Raw genomic sequence first — 20,867 nt, 5'->3', positions numbered from 1 at the left:
CGAATGGCAAGAACAAGTCATTCATCTGAGCTGTTGCGCCAGCTTTTTTGCTCCACACTCAGTCTTGGTTTAAACTGTATCTTCTGCCCCTTTGCTTGGCTTGTTTAGCTTTATTTATTATAGCTGCTGGATTTAATTGCGTGCATTTCTCAAGGCTTACCATTTTAATTTGAGTGTTGCTCTGCCTATCCTAGGAATTGACTTTTTTTTTGTCATTGTTGCTTCCTTTCCCTTAGTCTGCAGCTAAGCCCAGTGCAATTATCTCAGCAACCCCCACAACGCTGATTTGGGAGAAATCATTAAATAGCCTCTGGACTATGCTCATTAAGCTTAGTCTATAGCTTTGTTTATCAGACAGGGAGACATATATCGCCTCTCTCAGACTGAACCGAACTCCAAAAATTTCCCACCTGGGGAGACATGTTGGGGCAAAATGTCAGCTTACCAGCAGCTATAACTATTTTAATCAGTCTGGCTCTGTGTTTGATGGTGTGGTGATGTTTGTGTATGTGTGTACCTGCATTTGTGTGTGTGTGTGTGTGTGTGTGTGTGTGCGTGTGTGCATGTGTGTGGGGGAGGCTGTTAATGCTCTACACATTGTATCGCGGCTGTTGAATTTCCTCTGTGTTAATTGGTAGATGAAAGAAGCCTCGGAGGTCACCCACTAATCTTGTCACGTAGCAGCATCTCTCCCCGCGACTCTGTGAAGCCTTGATTAGTGGCTAGCAAGGCACGTCTCCTTTTCAAACACACTGCTTCATTAGTACACATGCGCTCCCACACACACACACACACACACACACACACACACACACACACACACACACACACACACACAGAAACAGTCCATGTATGTACGTGTACATGGGTGTCAGCTGAAAATCACAGCCGTAGAAGTAATAGTATAGACGTTAATCAGAATAAGTGTATCTGCACCTGTGTTTCACTACTGTTTCAATATCGTCTTTATAGTCTACACACATTGTACGATAGCTAAACTTATCTAGTGACACCATTTTTGAATTTAATATGCTATTTGTAGCTGATTTGTATGATAATGTAGCAATTGTTGCAACTTAAAAGGCTGGAAATAATTTAGTGTTATTTCAAGCAATCCCAAATGCAACAAGAAACAGCAGCTGTTGAAACATGCAAATCAGGTTTTACTGCACAGTCAGATTTCATTCTTTTTTTTTTAGCCTGGCAGGATATACGTATATCTTCTGATGATTGTTTGCATCTTGTAGATAATTAATATATAACTGCATCTAAAGCTGTTTTTCACAAATTCACGTTTCCCGTACGGATGTGACAATCATCCCACGTGTTACGGTATGCATGCTGCAGTAAACAGAGTCCCTGACACAGAAGAATCAGTTTGGAAAATTGTCTCTTCGTTTTTTTTTTTTTCACTCGCCAGAAGGTGCAAAGCAAAGTCTGGCAACCGGTTGTTTAGATAGTGCTGCTTTACGACACCGGCTCTGCTTAAAGACACTGCAATAAAGAATACATTTTTCCATTTCTAATCCTGTATCTTTGTTAATTGTTCAGTTCAATCCTTCAAGTTTTGTCTTGAATTGTCAAAAAAAAAATGTTTTTGACTTTTGACTATTGTTTTTTCTTCTTTTGAGGATTCTTCTTCATGTGTACATACATGTATCCAATGAAATGTGAATTGGGGCAACTAACTATCCTCACCCATCATATAAATCTACACTTGACCATAAGATAGTGGATTATAGGATATCATAAGAGGTGGGTTTGTGGATGTCATTTGGTAAATATATAAGTGGGCTGGGGTCTAATTCATAAATGAGATAATTGACAGCTCTCTATCTCCCTTGAGCTCTGTATCACGCCATGGTTGCTAAGCCATGCCCACTTCTAAATGATCCAATCACAGCTAATGGATTTTATTTAAATCCCTTATGTAGCTAGACCTCACCAATATATTCCATTTCACTCTGAAATATGTGACATTACTGAAAATAAAGAACTATTCCTGTTGACTGTTTCAATGAATTTAATCACATTTACTTAAAAAAAAAGCATAGAAAGTAATAACACAGTAATAGTTACAGTATAGATAAAGTTTGCTGGAGAGGCATGATGGGAAAAGTGTGCAATGGCTGCGGATATGTGTATAGTTTTATGGTTCCGTTACAAGTTTGATAGACACAACTCTATCTGCCTCCATTTCAGCACGTTGCCGTGAAAAATCAGCACATCATTACCGCAGGATTTTGAATTTATGGCCGGTAAATTGAAGTGGCAGGACAATTTAAAAAACAATTTCTCCTAAGTTGCACCGCTCCACTTCTGTAAGGGAAATAATGCACTCAAGGAATGAAATGGGCCAGGTTACCATGGCGACAGAGCATCCGTGTGCATGTGTATACACGTGTGTGTATGTGTTTGGGGTGTGGACACAGGACGAACGGGTACCAATTGGGACTTATGAATCAAATTGAATCTGTATCTCCTGTTTATGCTTATCAGAGGAGATTGGAAGAATAAATAGAAATTCCATCTACCTACTAAAACCCCCACATCAGTAGTTCACTTAACTTCCTGCTGGTGCCCAGTTATGAGATGATTCATCAGAGCAACAACCTCTGAGATGTATTACCTCAGAACTAACTTGTCTGTCTCTCGCTCCGTCCTTTGAAAAATAAATTTGCGCTCGTTCCCAGACGAACTGTGTTCAGTTTTATGATTGCAGCAGTAACTGAGGTTCTCATGAACAGGGCTGTTGGTTTTGTGTTTGCATGTCCCGGGTATGCTTGGGTTTCATGTTATCTCACGTGGAAAATGCACTGCGAGCACACTCAGACACCACCGCCCCTCTGGGTCCTCACCCACTTACTACGCGTTAACATGCTTCATGTCATTTCTGCTTTCTGTAAGGTGTTTCTCTCTTCTTGAAGTTTGTTGTGTGTCTGTGTGCTCAGGGAGTGATGCAGGACGTGGAGATTGTGGTGATGCCACAGGGTTACATCTCACAGTGTCCAGACCTGAACAGAAGTGAGTGCAATCTTCCTTAACAGTTCAAAGAAGCATTTCACCGAGTGTTTAGTTAGATTTAAATGAAAACTCTGACACTTGATTGCACTGATTTGTTTTGTATTTAAATTCTTGAAAGACTCTATACTCACTGGAGTAAAACAGCTTTTCCTTCATTGAAACCTTTGGTAATAAAATGTTTTGAGAATGGTCAATAAATCAGTAAAAGACCTTGACTAAATACAACTTGATAGAGTTTCTTTTGAATTCACAAGTGAAGGTGCAAAACAAACTCTGACATCAGTGTGCAAGTTCTATTTCATCTGTGTAAATATAATAATGTGTGGCTTTATGAGGAACATCACACACATTAAAGAAATGATTTACGTACCTCAGTTAATTAAGTTATATCTCAGACTTAAAGTGGTAATCTGTGAGACTCTTCAGTTTACTTTACGCTATTGCTATTTTTACAATTCAGTTACTTGCCAATGTGGTGATATATATTTTCTTGGATTTTATGATGATAAGTTATTGTAGGTGGTGCTCTTTCCAGCTAACATATATTTTTAATTGTTGGTTATATCACAGTTTCTTGAAAGAATGATGTGTACTAAAGTGAAGTGTATTGTGTCTCGTATCTCAGCATGCCCAACCTGCAATGATTTCCACGGACTTGTGCAGAAAATCATGGAGCTTCAGGACATTCTTGCTAAAACATCCAGCAAGGTAATGTAGTGTGATATAATCTGTCTTACTTTGACATTTAAGTCTCAATTTGTGCATTATCCTTAAAAAAATACATTTGTTAACATCCATTGCAACAGGCGGTCAGGGGCGTGTTGATATTAGACATCAGCTGTTGTTGAAATGATGCAGAGACTGTGTGTATGTGTGTGTGTGTGTGTGTGTGTGTGTGTGTGTGTGTGTGTGTGTGTGTGTGTGTGTGTGTGTGTGTGTGTGTGTGTGTAAAAGGTGTTAATGGTGTCTAATGACCGACTTTTCTGCTGCCACTGGTTTGCTTACATGTGAATATAGACTCAACAAGGCTCACTCTCGTCTTCTCCTCGTCTTGCCTTTTGTTTCTTTGGGGGGGGTGGGGGGGTGTGAGCAGCTGTCCAGGGCGGAGGAGAAGATGAATGGGCTGGATGGCTGCTATTGTGAGAGAACCTGCAGCGTCAAGGGGGTCGTCTACAGGGAGGACGAGGGTTGGACAGATGGCTGCAGGAACTGCACATGCACGGTGGGGCTTCACACACGGGTGTGCGACTGTGTGTATGTCTGTGTGTGTCTGCACATTAGGTACGAGTGTGCATGTTAGAGTAATAAAGACCAAGGGAGGGTATTCCGTTTTAATTAAGTGTGTGTGTGTGTGTGTGTGTGTGTGTGTGTGTGTGTGTGTGTGTGTGTGTGTGTGTGAACATTCTGAATCTGGAATTATGTTCTTGTCATACTGGATGTGTTTGTGTTATTGTATGTCTACAGGCATGTGAATGTGTCATAAAATAAATAGATGTGTATGTTAGTGTCTGTGTGTGAAAATATGAATGTGTGTATATGTGTGTGTACATGTTTTTGTTTGTGTGTATGTCTTTGTGTGTGTGTGTGTGTGTTTATGTGTGTGTGTGTGTGTGTGTGTGTGTGTGTGTGTGTGTGTGTGTGTGTGTTAGAGAAAGAGAAGGGAGAAAATCCATTTTTCATCATGTCTGTATCGCAGTGTGTTCACATTTGTCTCCACGCCTCGGTTTGTGTGTGTGCATGTGACTGTCTACATTTACACACACGTTCATTGCTCCCATTGTAAGTCTTGGCTTTTTGTGTTCATCAAGTGTGTGAAGGCGGGGGTCTGTGGGTGGGTGTGTTTGGGTGGGGTGGAGGTGCAGAGTGGAGGGGCTCCATTGTCGACAGCTTGTATTCTCATTATTTCCTTGCATTAGAAGAGGGTTGCCCCAGTTATCCGAGAACAGATACTGTATTGAAAACCTTCACAGTACTCAGGATTAGACACATCAGCAACAGTGGTTAGTGATGCTCGATTCTCTCAAGGATCTACTTTGTGCTACATAAACTGTGAATAATTGCCAAAAAGAGAATTAGAAGCAATTGGCGATCTGGAGCTTGTACCACATCAGCAAACAGATTTCACCCCCTGTCAGTCTACTCAGTTTTGGAACATGAAACTCATTCGCTGCTACTGAAGCTCTCCAACCAGCCAATGAGATGCCATCGTGCACCACTAGCCAACATGCAAAAAAAAAGAAAAAAAAAGTAAATCACATATCTCTCAGTGCACCGCACCTAATTGCTCTTGACAGATGATAATTATCATCAGGGATTTGTTCTGCCCACTCATCCTATGAAATCGCTGCATTCCCCGGGAACAGTGTGTTGCCATTCCTGGGATGCAATTAAGGAATTAGATGGGATATGTTCCTTACCGTATGGGTGGCAATTAGCCATGACCTTTAAAATTCAAAGGTCATGCATTAAGATGTTATCAATTATGTGTATCAGGTTCATAGATGTTGCTGTCACAGAGCTTTCATCCATGGAAGCAATGTTAATTACAGGCACAGCTGGGGAAAAGGAGATAGCATTTAAATATATTGCGTATAGGGGTTACTGTTGAAATCTACTGCAGGTGATGAGAAGATTTACAGTGGCTTTTGTCGTTTAGTTAACATAACCTCGATTTCTCCCAGAGTCCTCCCTCTCAGCATATTTAAAAAGTGCAGTTGACGAGTGGCAGATAGGCAGGGGGCAAATGTTTGTATATGGGAGGGAGGTGGGGGGGTTGTTGTCATTTAAAATGGAAATTTTCAGACTTAAATTAGTTGTCGAGCCCCATTGAATTTGCTGGAGAATAAATGGCTCCACAGAAGAGATATGGCTTGGAGGCTGAGACAGTAGTCAGTACTGGTATGAATCAATAAACTGTTACTTATTATCCAGTTAGTAGTTGAGAGGTGATTGCTTAACGGACAATACACTACTGTACTGTGTGTCACCAGCTCAATTTCACCACCTACATATATCAAGGACTCACAATAAACCTTGCCGATAGACTTACTGAGGACAACAAAAACGGCGGAGGGACAACAGCCGCTCGAAATTTTAAATGCCACAAATATCTAAAACCGTAGATTGTAACTCACTGTTAAATTGTCCTGCTCAAAATCTGATCCCTCAGTGCCTACAGTTTGAAAACAAGAGTAGGATCATGTGCCTATAAAATCACTGACCACGCCTTTACCACTGTGTGTGATGTCACTGTGTGATCATTGTTGTACATACAATCATCCCTGATGAAAACCCTCTGCTCATCTCCTTCGTTGCATTGCATTAAAATCTTGACTCAAGGTCCAATTACTTGCTTTTTCTGGGTCTTTCACCAGCATCTTGCGGTCTTCCTTTTGATTGTTTAAATTTTGGTGGTTGTTTTTTTGTTTATCTGTAAAGATGAATAATAAATAGAGGTTTTCTACTCAAAAAAACAGACACATCACACAGCAGACAAATCAGTATTAATGTTGGCCAGTACATAACAAAACACTGAAGTACAGAAATGCCAAAGATACAGAGTCTCCATTACAGACTTTGTTAACCAACTGTTAACTTTGATTTTTTAACTGTAAAATGTCTAATTGTATATTATTTTCACAATTTTGTAAGAATATTCCGCAATAATATAGAATATCCGCAATAATATAGTCAGATATTGGTGTAATACCTATCAGTAGCAGCCTGAGTAATCCAGCATCGGTAGGCCCCTGGTAGTTACTCTTTAAACAACTTATGTTTCTCTCTCTCCACCAGAATGGCACGGTGCAATGTGAGGCCATCTCCTGCCCTCCCCCTCAGTGCCCAGTGGGCACAGCGCCTGCCTACGTAAAGGGTGCCTGCTGCAAGGAGTGCCAGCGTGAGTGGAGTACCCTTAACCTCATCACCCTCCTACACTCATACAATCACGGACACAATTGTACACAAACACGTACATGCCGCAGCAAAACAACCTCCACCACCACCAGATTTAGAGCACACATCACGCCTCCACAAGGGCTGTCTAACAATTGACCAGGGCTCTGCTGTGTTGCTAAGCTACCTCCTAACATGCCTCTTGAGATGGGTCTGTCCTTTTGCATATACATGGACCAATCAATTATTCACTAGCTGGCTTCAAAACACAGATGGCCACCAGTCACACAGACATGAGCCAGTAAATCTGCGATGGCTGCATGTGATGTAAAGCTGTTCCTATTTATGACGAACATGGCTGTGGGAAAAGTGAAGAGAAAAAAAAGAGATGTGTGATGTCTGAAACGATGCACATGCTCACTGACGAGTGTCTTCTTAAATGTCCATTTTAAACTTTTGAGTTCTGGCTGGATAAATAATGCTGTTTCATCACGTATCTACACAGAGGGTCTGTTATTTATTTATTTTTTTTCTTTTTCAAAAAGAGTCTGAGTTCAGCAATGGACTCTTATTAGCCTCCTCACAGCAGCGCTCCGCATCTCATATTCTCTCAATTTCCCTCTCAATAAAAATGGATTTCAGAGGACATTAGCTTTTCTCACCCCAACATTCTCCTGATATTAACCCAAATGAGATGTGATGTATGCTTTTAAAATGCAGAAAGAGTTGCCTGTCGGTGTTTAGAACAAAATCTCGCATGTGCATTAAGTAGGGGGATTTATTATCTTAGCTCAGTGTTTTTAATAGCTGGTGTTCTCAACCTTACAGAGGGTTACGCACCATATGAATGATAAAAAATGTAGCAGACTTTACGTTCGTATAGTATTTCTTTGCAGATTTGACTCCACATCTTGTGTGCAAGCTGACTCCACTTGAGAACTTTCTCACCACACACTCCCACACACTGCTGCCGTTGCTCCTGCTTCCCGTGCGAAGCAAATAATAGACGAGATTTAACTCTTTATCAGTAGGAAACCATTAGTCTTGGATTCTAATCAGCTTGAGTCGGCATCATTTCCACTGACCCAAGGGTCAGGGATGCAACACAGGGGTTTAGGAATGTGCTGCTGTGTTACACAAATATAAACACGTAGCAGGTAATCCCCTTAAACTCAACACCCCCGTGCTCACTTATCTCAACGAGGTAGACAAACACACAGCTAATTACGCATGCTCCGGCTTTGGAGAGAAGAGTGCTGCAAGTTTCCCCACTACAAAGACATGATTCGCTCTCCAAATTAAAGCCTTATCTTGCAGCACAGGGCCTAGCGGGGAGGAGTTCCGAGTCTGTTTTTTTTGATGGTCTGTCAAGTAGAACGTCAAATGGCTGTTTCTGAAGTCCTTTGCTTTCATGATGCGCTTGCTTTGTGATAGGGCCCGAGCTGCGGTGTCAATCATCACTCCTTCTCGTATCAGTCTGAATCTGCCTGACCCCAACTGCTCATCAAACACTCACTTTCTGCCCACATGATTATTTTTGCGCCCACCTACCCTCCCCTACAGTTATATAAAACAGGGTCTATGCTTGCTCTCTTTACATGTTAATTATTCCATCACTTCCTCAGTAGCATTGCTTAATTGGGTTTGATATGCTTGATTTGGTTTGACTCAATTTACCTGAGGACTAAAAAAAAAAAGCTATAAAAAAGCTGAAAATAATAAGGACAGATTGTATCATACAAGTACAACAGGACTGTTATATAAGACCCCTGGTGTTCTGCCAGTCTTTATGTCCACAACCGGCGAGTGGTGGGATTGAAATATATGGGTTGATTTTTAGAATGATAAGTTCATTTACAAATAGTTAGAGAAAAGTGTGTTCTTGATAAATGCAAATCAGTTGTTTTGTGATTAATTGGGTCAGAAATTTAATTATTTGCTTGCTCTTCTTTATTTCTGATTGTTTGTTAATTGAATACATTTGGGTTCAAGAACATCACAAGCTGAACAATAGATTGAGAATTTTGCTGAAAGCCTTTAGGAGATTAATGTTTTTTTCTGTAACACCAGAAATTGAAACATTTTCTCTGCTATTTCCATTCTAATAAAAGTCATTACAAAGTTGTAATTTTTAGAGACCAGTAAATAGTGGTATGATACAGTGGGAATTTGTCCAGCAACAGATCAAACTTATCTTTTACGAATCTGAAAAGTCTTACAGCAACATATATTTTCAGACATGCTCACAATCATTTATTCAGGGGTAATGCATTAAATATAAGCCACAATCATTACAGAAAACAGACACACAGATTATTATCTGGAGTATGATTCAGAAGAAATACGGTCTTCAGTGTGTTTTTATGTGTATATCCGTTGTTTATGTGTGTGTGTGTAATGTTTCTGCGTTTGCTACCAGCTGTCTGCCTGTTTGGTGGAAGAGAGCTGGTGGAGGGGGATCAGAAGGCTGTGCGCGACTCCTCTGGCAGGTGCCTGCTGTTTGAATGTAGGGTAAGTCATGTCAACACACACAGACACAGACACCGACACAGACACAGACACACACACACACACACACACACACACACACACACACACACACACACACACACAGCCTTTAAATACACTTAAACATATTTATTCAAAAGAATTTTTTATCAGCTTCCCCTCCAGAAAGAGACACCACAATAAGTCATGTAACCAAGCGCTTCAGCTCTATTAATTTCCATGTTGTGTTGCAGTGCATGACAGTTCACTAAACACTGCTACCTCGGCCCACCCTGAGAGGATAAATCAAGCCCCCATGAGCCAGAGTGCGAGCTTGTCCACTTCAGCTGAATTTCATTGGTCTGACTTGTCATTGTTTTCTTTGTTATTTAAATAAATCGGCTGAATCCTGCTAATTAACTTTACATTTGGAGGCCTGGGGCAGATCACTCGTCAATCACAGGATGCCACGGCCATTCTTCAGTACCAATCATCAGATACCACACTGGTCCCAAATCAGATTCATTTCCCAATTATTCAGAGTATTTGCTTTTGTCTGCCTGGCGCACCAGATGGGTGGGTCGCTCACTTTTGGGAGTAATTCACTTGATGACATTATGCCAGGCAGGCCCAATCAATCACAGAAAAGTGATTTGAAGTTTTAATCACCCAACTCTATCATATCAACCGGCTCCTCCATGAATTCTGCAAAGCTCCATTAGAATCTGCAGTTTCAGACAGCTGTCTGGCTTGCTTGCCCACACCTGGCCCATCTGTAGTCCCAGTTTACTGACTGGCAGTCCCAGGCAGATCAAAGAAATGGGGACGCGGAGTTCTGTCAGTCAGCCCACTGCTGCACACTCCTGCAGGCTTCCCCTGACAGCTGCTTGTCACGCCTCTGATCTTCTGTCTGCCTGCTGGCTGCAGGGGGGTGGGGGGCATTTTGGGTGGTGGGTGGTAAGAAGTCAATGGTGAGGCTTGTTTGGAAAGTTGTTTGGGGAGTTTGTGGAAGTTTTTTCCATGATTTCCAACAAGCACGCTCAGCCTGTGTACGAGTAGAGGTCATGACACCTCGGGCAGATGTCAGGTTTAAAATTATCCACCAGTAAAATATTCGTGCTGACAAATAGATGGAGAAGGTCTATTGTTTTTTGTCCAACTGTGTCTGGTGTTAATGACTCTAAATTAGCATCAGTCAGAGGGACTCAGATGAGATCATTAGAGAGACCTGCCAAAGGCATGCTGGGGAAAGGAACCCCCTAATCAGGTTTTACACTCTGACTAAACACACATGCAGGGATAATCCAGAAGATTGATTCACTGTTTGTATAATAAAGCTGCGTCATGAATCACAATGTAAATGATTGTGGAGAACAGGACAAAAGAAGAAAAAGAAAGCTCCTTTTCCGCTTCCACAAGTAGTTTGGAAAAAAAAAACAAAAAACTTTTGACCAAATGAGTAATTGGTTTGTAATGAACACACAGGGAGGAGGGAAAGTCGGGGAGTGACAGAGGAAACACAATAGATGAATAATTACCTTCATAATTACATCCAAACCCTTAGCAAATGAAGGGGTGGGAGGGGGGTGAGTGGACCTAGAGAGTAGCTCATGAGCATTTTGTCTTTACTCATCACAGGACAGGACTATGCATCGAGTGGTTCCCACTGAGCCCTGTCCTGAGCTCAACTGTCCAGAGTCGGAGCAGATCACCTTGACTGACAGATGCTGTAAAGTCTGCAGAGGTATGGAGGAAACATTGTCCTACAATACTATATTACTACTATCCTTATTTTACCAGATTTGTGTTTATACAGACAGATACAGGAGGAATAATATTTGCAAGGAAAAATATAAAGACATGTACAGTGAGAAATCGCTACTGGCAAAAGAAGTCAGAGATTTCATTATTGATAATAGTTTTTTCAAAATCACATGTTCTTGCACTGACTTCCCACCCTCCAGGCTGCGGCTATGAAAATCAACTTGCAGTTGTGTTGTAGCGATTGTTTTGTAAGCATTTCGTTCTCTAGAGCTTTCGAGAGAACAGAGCCAGGAATTCAGAATCAGCACACAATCGGCGACCTTTTCATGCTACTAAAACTACCAGATTCACACCATCCCTTTCATAGTATGTTTATATGCTCAATTTTTTTGCTCAGTACATTTGCATCTCAACCGGCTGGACAAAGCAGCATTGTGTTCGTTTTGATCGATTACCATCGCAAACAAATTTTACCCTGCAAGTTAATATTGCTGGTATATGTTATTGTGCAGGCAAGAACTGAAATCAATGGCTGCCTGTAAGGTAGAAAATCAGTCTCAAAATGGAATTATACAAAGTACGAGGGATTTTTAAGAAGTGGGCTAAAACTTAGTATTATTTTCCTTGAAATTTAGCTTCCTCATTTGTAGTTATTTGTACTTTTAGCAATATCAGCATATGTTTGTTTTTATGAAGTCAGATGTGACAGTGAGAAATCAGAGTAAATGAATGTTATTTTGCCCTAATATACCTGGGAAAGAAGCCGCAGTAAAAGGATACTGTGAGAAAAGGTCGTGGTACTATGACATAACCTTTCCACCGCACCTCCATCACTGCTCTCCTCTTCGCTCCTCTGGGTGTCAACCTTTTCCTCCCTGTGCCTCCTGCAGGTCATGACTTCTGCTCAGAGGGCCATGGCTGCGTGGAGCACTCAGACTGTGTGAACCTGGAGGCAGGAGACTGCTGTGTTTGTAAGGATGGCTTCCGCCCACTTCGAGACGATAATGCCTACTGTGAAGGTAAGGCATGGCTCTGAATAACAAACCCTGACTTTTAGCTGAAGTTTGTTTGCCCTCCAAGAGTGGATGTGTGGTTGTTTCTTGCGAATGTGCCTGGGCTGCATCGGATGGGTCACGAGAGGAAGCTGGCCTTTGCTTTTTTGGAGGGCATGGTTTTAATTCAGTGTAATTTTTTTTTTTTACTGAGAAGAAGAATTTAGAGTTGTTTGGGCGCTCTGACTGTGTGGACTCAGCCCTGATGTGAGTCGGTTTTGTGAAATGAACACACGGATAACATGTGTCAGGGAAGTGAATGACTCTCTACACTGATCTTGAACTCACTAGTAAGTGATTTCTTTATGTTTTTTTTTTTTTTTCTTCTGCTATTCCTGCCATGGTCACCTTACAGTCAGCACAGTTAATATTTATTTCCCACCTTTCAAAACACAGTATCTACTGATTTTTATTCCAGTTATTATTATTCCATTCCAACAGTATTAAAAACAACTGGCACAGACCTGCCGCAATAAATACAAGACATGAGATCAGTGCTTCACAATACTGGTTGTATTTCTTTGTTCCTCTGTTTTTATTTTAATGTTTGATGAAGACGCGATGTTGCTCTCTGCTGACCTGACACTTGGAAGAATTTCCTTCAAACATTTTGGCTTACAAACTTATTTGTCATTTAAGTGCCATGTTTTTATATATATATGGACTGTTTTTGTTAGTTTGTCTGAATTTGTTAAACACAGACCACGCATTGCAAAATAATGTCGACATTTGCTAAATAACCATCACAACACTTTGCTGCATTCATGCTTTTATCACATAATCCTTTTGTGATGGGAGACTGTAATCCTCTCATTATTCGGGTCCACGATATATAATAACTGCTTTTCAGAATGCACTTTGAGAGACTAATGTTTCTCTTTTCTGTCAGCTGATTAATTTGTGATATAAAAACATGCTGATGGTCTTTATGTTGGCATGCATTCAGCGTCACTCTGCTGCGGCAGCGATTAAAGACATGCCATCTATCATCAGCGAGGTCATTCATTACTGATTGCATGCTAAGGCTCAGATGTCTCCATCCATGTTAAACTTACAAGCAAAACACAATGCAATTTATTATACCAGCACTGCTCTCCTATAAAAACAGACCATGTTTTACTTGATTGCCTTTTGAATGTTCCACATTACATGATGGGAAAACATGCTCTATATCTCACTGAGCAGGTCATTTCAGGCTGATGGTGAAGAGATCTCAGAGTTCATACTCACTTAACGGATGGTGCTTCAACTGAATTCCTCATCTCACATCTTGGCTGAATTTTTACCAGATGCATCATTAAAAAATGATGACTTTATCATCTCCAATGCTATCCTGTAGTAAAATATGTAGTAAACATCATGTCATAACTGCCACGCCTGTGCAGCTCTGGTATTAATGAGCAAACATGGCATCAAAGTTATTCAGATCCTTTCTGCATATGACCTTGACAGCTGCTCTGTCAATATACAGCCTTCTTGATCTTCCCTTTTCATTGTGTGTATGCAGTTTTAGAGCATGTGTTTGTGAGTACGTGCCTCGGCCTGTTTCGTTTTTATCTACAGTCCACACGCTCCCTGTAATATATTTTCTGTCACCTTCATCGAGATGGGGCGAAAGTGTCAGTCGAGCGGCAGAGCTTTTTGTTACTGTAACCAGGTTGCTAAATGAAAGAGTAAAAGTTCACAACTTCTGCAGATCTCACATTAATTTACACATGTGAGCAGTTGTCCAGGTAATTAGTCTCAGGGAATCTGTATAATTAAAGATGCTATCTGTGCTAAATTAATGGGAAACGATGCGGTGGGTTGTAGGTGATCCAGTGGACAATAACAGTGTGTAACCATGGTGTCTTTGAAAACATAATTCAGGCACTGGTGGAAAGCGATTAACGTTTACTCAAGCGCAGTGCTAAAGTAAAATTTGATGGCAGTTGTACTGAGGTATTTCTACTCATACTCCACCACATTTCAGATGCTGTTTTTTTTTTGTTTTTTTTTACAGTTACTTTGCATATTAAAATGTCACATACAAAACATCTGTTAGAAAATATGATGCACTATAAAACAACCCAACAGGAAAATATAGTGAGTAAAACCTGCTCTACTCATATGACTTATTATGCTTCTGTTAATATCTTTAGATTACTATTATTTAGATTATTTAGATTATTATTATTATTATCATAATTATCATATAGACCAGGAATTATTTGATCAATCTAGAAAATTTCTGCAAATTATTTGATAATTTCATATCAATGATCATTTGTTGAAGCCTCATTAATGGTCCGTCAAATGATCACATGTGAAGTATAAAATATGCCATTCATTGTGAGAATTATCTGCTGACTCTAAAATCCCCTCCAGCTCTATGGAGCATTTTAGCATCTTGCAGCTGATTGATTTGGCTCTCTGGCCCATCAGCTTAGCTATTTTGGTTCCCTCCCGCTGCTCTCATCAACCCATTTTCGGCCGCAGCATGCAGCTTTTCTCAGGGAAAAACCTCTGATAAGCTATCTGTCCATCAGCCTACAGCAGGCAGACAAGAGTTAACTAGCTAGTGAACACAGTGGAGCATTTAGCAGCTATAGAGTCGGATATTTCTCACAGATATTGGTAGAGACCAAAACAGTGTTAAAAGAATGAGAATGAATAAGAGAATGAATATTGGACTTAGATTTTTTTCAGAAAGTCACAAACACAGCTCCAAATGAATGCTAATGTAGCTCTGTGTCTGCTGGATGCATTGCTAATAACAACTTTATAAAGTTGTAATATGTCAATGTTGCGTATATATCTTGTGGCCAAAAGAAAAAAAAATCAATTGATGCATTTTGGATGCTTCTCCACCCCTGTCTCCTGAGGGTGGGAAGCAAATTCTAATTCTTTGAAAATAGCTTTTAACATCCATTTACATTTTGAGTGTCAAAGAGGATGATAAAAAAAATGATGGGAATTTTTTGACTCTATTGGTCTTGAGTCAAGGCTTCATTTTTTTCCACTCACACATTAACATTTTTTTGCCTGACAAACCAACCTTTTCTTGCAGCCTGGTTTTTGTGTCTTTGTTATCACATATGTAACATCAGAGCTGCCTAAAGACTCTCAGCAGTTCATTGTTGTAGAAATAAGGATGGAGCAGCCCATCCCATCACCACTGTGTGAAATAAAGTACAGGCAGACAGACTTGTGCCTCCAACATCAACACTTCAGTCCCAGACTATTCATCTCAAGAGCAGCCTGACTCTTGCTATGAAATTGGATGGCAGTGTTTGTGGTGAGTGTTTGCATCAGAGACTGCACAGAGACACCTGAAATTGACTCAATTTGCTGATGGACTTCTCTCAAAAGCAATTGATTTTCTGTGTGGATCTGTAACTCACTTACTACATACGATTGTGTGTGTGTGTGTGTGTGTGTGTGTGTGTGTGTGTGTGTGTGTGTGTGTGTGTCCTGTGTGGAAAATAAAAGGACCGTCTTGCCAAAACACCGAGGATTCTGTGGATGGATGAGAGAATGTTTGTGTTCATATAATAGATACACCATTTTGTGGCTGCGAGCAGATGTACCGAAAGATGAGTGAAGTCGCCTGCTTTCACTTCTAGATGAGTTTCAACACAGTGGTGCCTGTGAGATGAGATGTGACCTCCAACTTAGAAGAATGTTTGTGTATTGAACACAGCAGGGGGATCATGAATCAGAAAGACATATATGCAGACCCTTGAATATAGGTTTTCTTTTATGTAGACACTACTGCACACAACATTTTTTGGGTGTTGTCAGACATAAAGACAAAAAAGCAGAGATGGATACCAGCTCTTTAAAAACATTCCTAGGTCAGAGATGGGCTCAAAATAGCCGATGCGATCACTCCTGTGTAAATTTTTCATAGAAGCAGCAGTAGGGAAAACTCAGGGGGATACTAGCCCTGCCTTTGTGTAAGTCTGTGTGTGTATGTGTGTGTGTGAGTGTGCAGGTGCATGTCTGTGTATGTGTGGTGGTTTGAGCACTGAGTTCTCCAACAGAAAAAGAGCTCAGTTTTTTCCTCCATCCTATCCTCAGAGCGCAGTCAGGCTTAAGGCCTATTTTACTACATGCATGCGTGTGTTTAGGACAGAATTAGACAGAGGGGCGAGCAGTGGAGAAGTGACAGACTGTGTGATTGTCTCTAAATTGAACAATCAGTATAGTTCAACGTGTTGAGATAATACCATTATTCATCTCAGCATTGTAGAGGACTGCAGGCAGAAAGACATCTCCCATTGTTGTCTGGTTTTGAAATGCCCTACTTCAGAAATTCTCTGTCAGGATTGCTCAGACAGAACGACTGCTTGGGTGTGTTTTTTTTGTGCCATCCATATGGGAAATGTGAAATATAAAACGATATTCTGTAAAATAGAGGAAAAAGAGGAAATAGAAAGAGACAAAGTATGCAACAGGATTTTATTTTTATATACAGCCTATCCTAGAGAGCACTAACTCACTTTATTTATCAGGGACACTGCACATTATTCAATTGCTTATGTGCACCACACTTACAAAACTGCATAGTGTTAGATAGATAGGTAGGTAGTTAGATAACAGCATAAACATTAAAGGGTTGGTTCACCCAAATTAACATTTTCTCACTTACCTTCTCTGGTATTTAGCCATGCAGATGGTTGTGGTTTGATTTGTCTGTCTGAGAGACGTCTGCCTCCACCCAAATACAATGAAAGGAAAGTGAACGAATCAATCACATATCAAAAATGGAAAAGGCTGCTGATATTCTGTATTTTTTTGTACCCAGCAAATCCCATGAAAAGACCTAAACCTACAATGAGTTAGTCTCTTGTTTTCTTTCTGACTTCCTGGCCTGTCTGTGGCACTCAGCCCCAAGTCTGAGTTTGTTCCTATTGATGATGTAAATCTTCAGAAATGGGTCAGAAATATATAGTTTCCATTTTAGAAAAGGCTAAGTCATCTCCCAAAACAACTGGGCACTGTAGTTTTCAGCGACCATTAAGTGGATTAAAATGTGCTTTTGCTGGGGGTTTTTTCAGCTCCTTTGCTGCATTGCTGGTTTTGGACTGTTCTTTGTTGGGGTAGAATAAGAAAAATATGCAAAAAAATGCAGCATAAATGAAAAACAATTAAAAAACATTGTAAAGCAAACTCACTGGACAAACAGTAAACAGGCTTGTCAGACGTTGGTGGTCAGAGCAAGACAGCACTTTCGTTAAAGGCTCTGCACACCTACACAGGTGTTTTCAATTACTCCCTGATTAGACCTCTCATCAGGTTGAAGCAAGGCGGAGCTAGGCGGGAAATTATGTGATGTCACACAACTCTATGGACCAAAAAGTATAATAACAAGATATCCACCCTAATTCGTGCAACAAAAGTATAGAGGGGGGAATGAGGAGGATGTCAATCAAGCTTAGTTTTTACACTGAAGTGAAAACACCTGTGTGTGTGTGCAGAGGCTTTAAATATCACAATGACACATGAGTTTGTCCAATAGCCAGATTTCTGACTTATTAATGCAGTTAATGTAGATCTGATAATGTATGTGGTATAAATGATTAAAAAGGTCAATGCTGTTTGAACACAGAATAAGGTTTTATCACCTTTAAGGTGTGACTGAGTGTGTGTGTGTGTTTGTGTGTAAGCATATTGTGTGTGAACGCGGGACCGATTGCCGCTGCTATCTTTTGAATGTCACAAGGTAGCAGCAGGCTAATTGGCACTGACTGAAGAGCACGGCCTGCTCCAAAACCCAATCACTGTCGGGATGAGCCCCGAGCCTCTGGGTTCCCCACCTGCTAGGGTCCTGACCCCCACTCCCCCCTCTACACCCACACACACACACACACACAAAGATGAATCACACACACACACACAGGCAAACACATAGACATTATGACTGGCTGTGTGTTTGTTTACACACATCTCACCTCTGTGACCCTCCTGAAATGTCACCCAAAACAGACAATCCTACCATCATCCAGACAGTCCCTCTCCAGTGTAAATAACAGTATCTCAGCACTGCTCAACCAATATCCTTCAAATGCCGCATGGGAGAAGTTTCCTCTCTGCTGCTTTTCCAGATAGGAACATGCTTAATTCATTGACTGCTTTATGCTCAGGTGGAGTATTTCCCTTTATGGAGCTGATAAAACTTCTACTTCACTACATTACAGAGAGCATTACTTTATGTTTGCCAATCTGCATTGCTGTATAGTTAATATGCAGATTCAGTTTTTACATATAAATTCATATGATCTTCACTGAATAAGCTGCAACATTAAAATGATGCTTATAGGTAATGTTTTTTATATATTTTATTTATAATCATTTAACACACAAATGAAGGTGTCACTTTGAGTACTGCCAGTATTTACTTTTGTTCATTTCGCTGACAATATGCTCATTTACTTAAACAGAATTTTGAATTCAGGACCTATACCTGCAATGTAATAAATTTTCCATTGCTACTTTTACTTTGGTTAAACATCCAAATCATTCTTCCACCACTGAGCAAAACAAATTCTTGCCGTTAGGGTTACTGTGAAGCTTTTATTATTATTAACATATCATCAAGTTTACAACCCAAATACAATTAGATTTTATGATGTAAAACATTCAAGCTCTTTGATGGACTGCTAAGCTCTCGCTATTTTCTTTCATCTCACTCAGTAATAACTGGGTAAAGTAAATGCATGTATTGGTAAGTAAATTAATAACCACATCTGCATTTAATTTCAATGAATACCATGTTCTTTATGTTTATGTCGATCTCTGCAGACAGTAGGAAGTAGGTGAACAGTAAGCAAATAAACCCAGTGTGCTTTACATTTAAATGCATACAGCAACAACTAACATGAAGAAGAATGCAATCAATAAAATATAAGCAAATACAACAACAGCAAAAGAAAAGAAGAGAAAAAATGTGTTGCACACATGCATTTGATTAGTTGTCAGCTTTTCATAGAGCTCTGATAGCCGTTTCTGCTCCTCGTTACTTATTGTTTAGACCTCTGGCCTACAGGCTGCACTTGGTCACACAGTGAAGAGTGATGGATGATGATGCTCCATCGATTTACACATGGTGGAAAATCTTATCCCAGATTAATGAGAGCAGTGATGGAGAGCAAAACCCCATTCACGTAAACAAGGCAGTTTTGTCTATAAGATGCACTGGCCTTCATTTAACTCGTGCCAAATCGAAGCGTGTGTTAAGTGCGTGTTTAATGTGACGCATAGGCACCCACACACACTTCATGCAGTTAGGCTGAGACCTGGTAGATGTTTTTATGAAAGGATTCTTGAGTGTTGTTAAATTGGATAGAACTTTATCCCCACATGGAGATTGTGAGGTTGTTAAGAGTTGGATATGCAGGCATCGTGTGCACACATTCACACACCTTGCAACTCCACCAGCAGACACACATACACACACACACACACACACACACACACACACCCCTCTCGTCCTCCTCTGCCTTTTTCTTCTTTGACGTTCATTGTTCTAAGTCAGGTAGCAGGTTTCTAAGTGTTTACAGTGATTGATCACAGTGTGAGTGTCTGGTATTTAGACAATGACTGTACTCTCAGAATGCAGATTTTCACTCTTGTTGTTTCCTAATGGGATTCTTTCCACTCAGTCATCTTAATTGGCTCCTGCTCTCGCCCAAATTGGCAGTGACGTTTTGCATATTTGTTTTGGGTTTTTCTGAGCCTGTTTATTTAGGAGTGATTGTTCAGTTTGGTTTGGTGAAAAAAAGAGTTTTCTCTTAAGAAAGTATATCTGTGGTTCCTGTTCAGGTAATGACCCAGAAAAGAGCTGCTCACTTTCACTTCAAGGAAATTCAATTTGCCTCTGGGTTTTTTGTTCATTCTGATTTCCTTTCAAGCAGATATGAAAATAATGGTTGCGCCAAAAGATTGCAACAGTAATGAAGCAAACTGATTAAAAGACACCCTTCTCCTTTATCATTTACTACAATTTCCGTCTGAATGAAAGAAAATGGAGAATATTCAGAGTAATTTAACTTGTTGAACCATCTTTCCCATACACGCACTACAATACACATTCCCTTGGTCCTGGCTGTAGCTTCATAGTAGGGACAGTTGCGCAGTGACAGTTGCGCAGTGACGTGTTGACGTAGATTCTCTCTTGACACTTCCTACTGTCTACTACCTGAGAACAACTGGTTTACTGTAGTAGACAGTTGGGCTGCAACAGTAGGAAGTGTTGAAATAGGACCTACGACATCATGTCATGCCATATAGCCGCCCCTTCCACCGTTGCTGCTTAAAGCCCTTAATATCGATGTCCTCATATAACTCTTGAAAAGAAAACAAGTAAGTGTATCCCCCAAAATGTCGAACTATTCCTTTGCAAGCGTTATTGAAACCACTGTGTGTATAATCTGAAAATTTCAAGCTTTAGTTTCCTGCAGTTGCAGTATGAGAATATGATCCTGGGGTCACTATAAAGAGTGGGTTCAAAGCAACACGTAGACTGCACCAACTCTCTTCAAGATTGTTTTATTCTTTCTAAAATGAAAAACTATTTTCAAAGACTTGATGACTACATAAACATTTATCACATACTCTCGCAGCTTTTACATTGATTGAAATTTTTCTGAACTGAACCACATC

The 20,867-nt window shown here is 40.3% G+C and overlaps 1 protein-coding gene across 1 annotated transcript in view; it reads left to right on the top strand.

Annotated features, from left to right (window-relative positions):
* Positions 1 to 20,867, top strand: part of nell2 (neural EGFL like 2) — an 82,128-nt gene that overhangs the window by 14,374 nt on the left and 46,887 nt on the right. Inside the window, exons 6-12 of the mRNA XM_022755997.1 lie at positions 2,952 to 3,024; positions 3,650 to 3,732; positions 4,118 to 4,246; positions 6,820 to 6,922; positions 9,338 to 9,429; positions 11,044 to 11,149; positions 12,060 to 12,188. Of these exons, the coding sequence (XP_022611718.1) occupies positions 2,952 to 3,024; positions 3,650 to 3,732; positions 4,118 to 4,246; positions 6,820 to 6,922; positions 9,338 to 9,429; positions 11,044 to 11,149; positions 12,060 to 12,188 (715 nt within the window). The remainder of the gene's footprint in view (positions 1 to 2,951; positions 3,025 to 3,649; positions 3,733 to 4,117; positions 4,247 to 6,819; positions 6,923 to 9,337; positions 9,430 to 11,043; positions 11,150 to 12,059; positions 12,189 to 20,867) is intronic.

This window comes from Seriola dumerili, unplaced genomic scaffold (genome assembly GCF_002260705.1).
Source record: "Seriola dumerili isolate Sdu_G_001 unplaced genomic scaffold, Sdu_1.0 BDQW01000242.1, whole genome shotgun sequence".
In the NCBI taxonomy this organism is placed as follows: Eukaryota; Metazoa; Chordata; class Actinopteri; order Carangiformes; family Carangidae; genus Seriola; species Seriola dumerili.
This window is presented reverse-complemented; position numbering and strand designations above follow the sequence as displayed.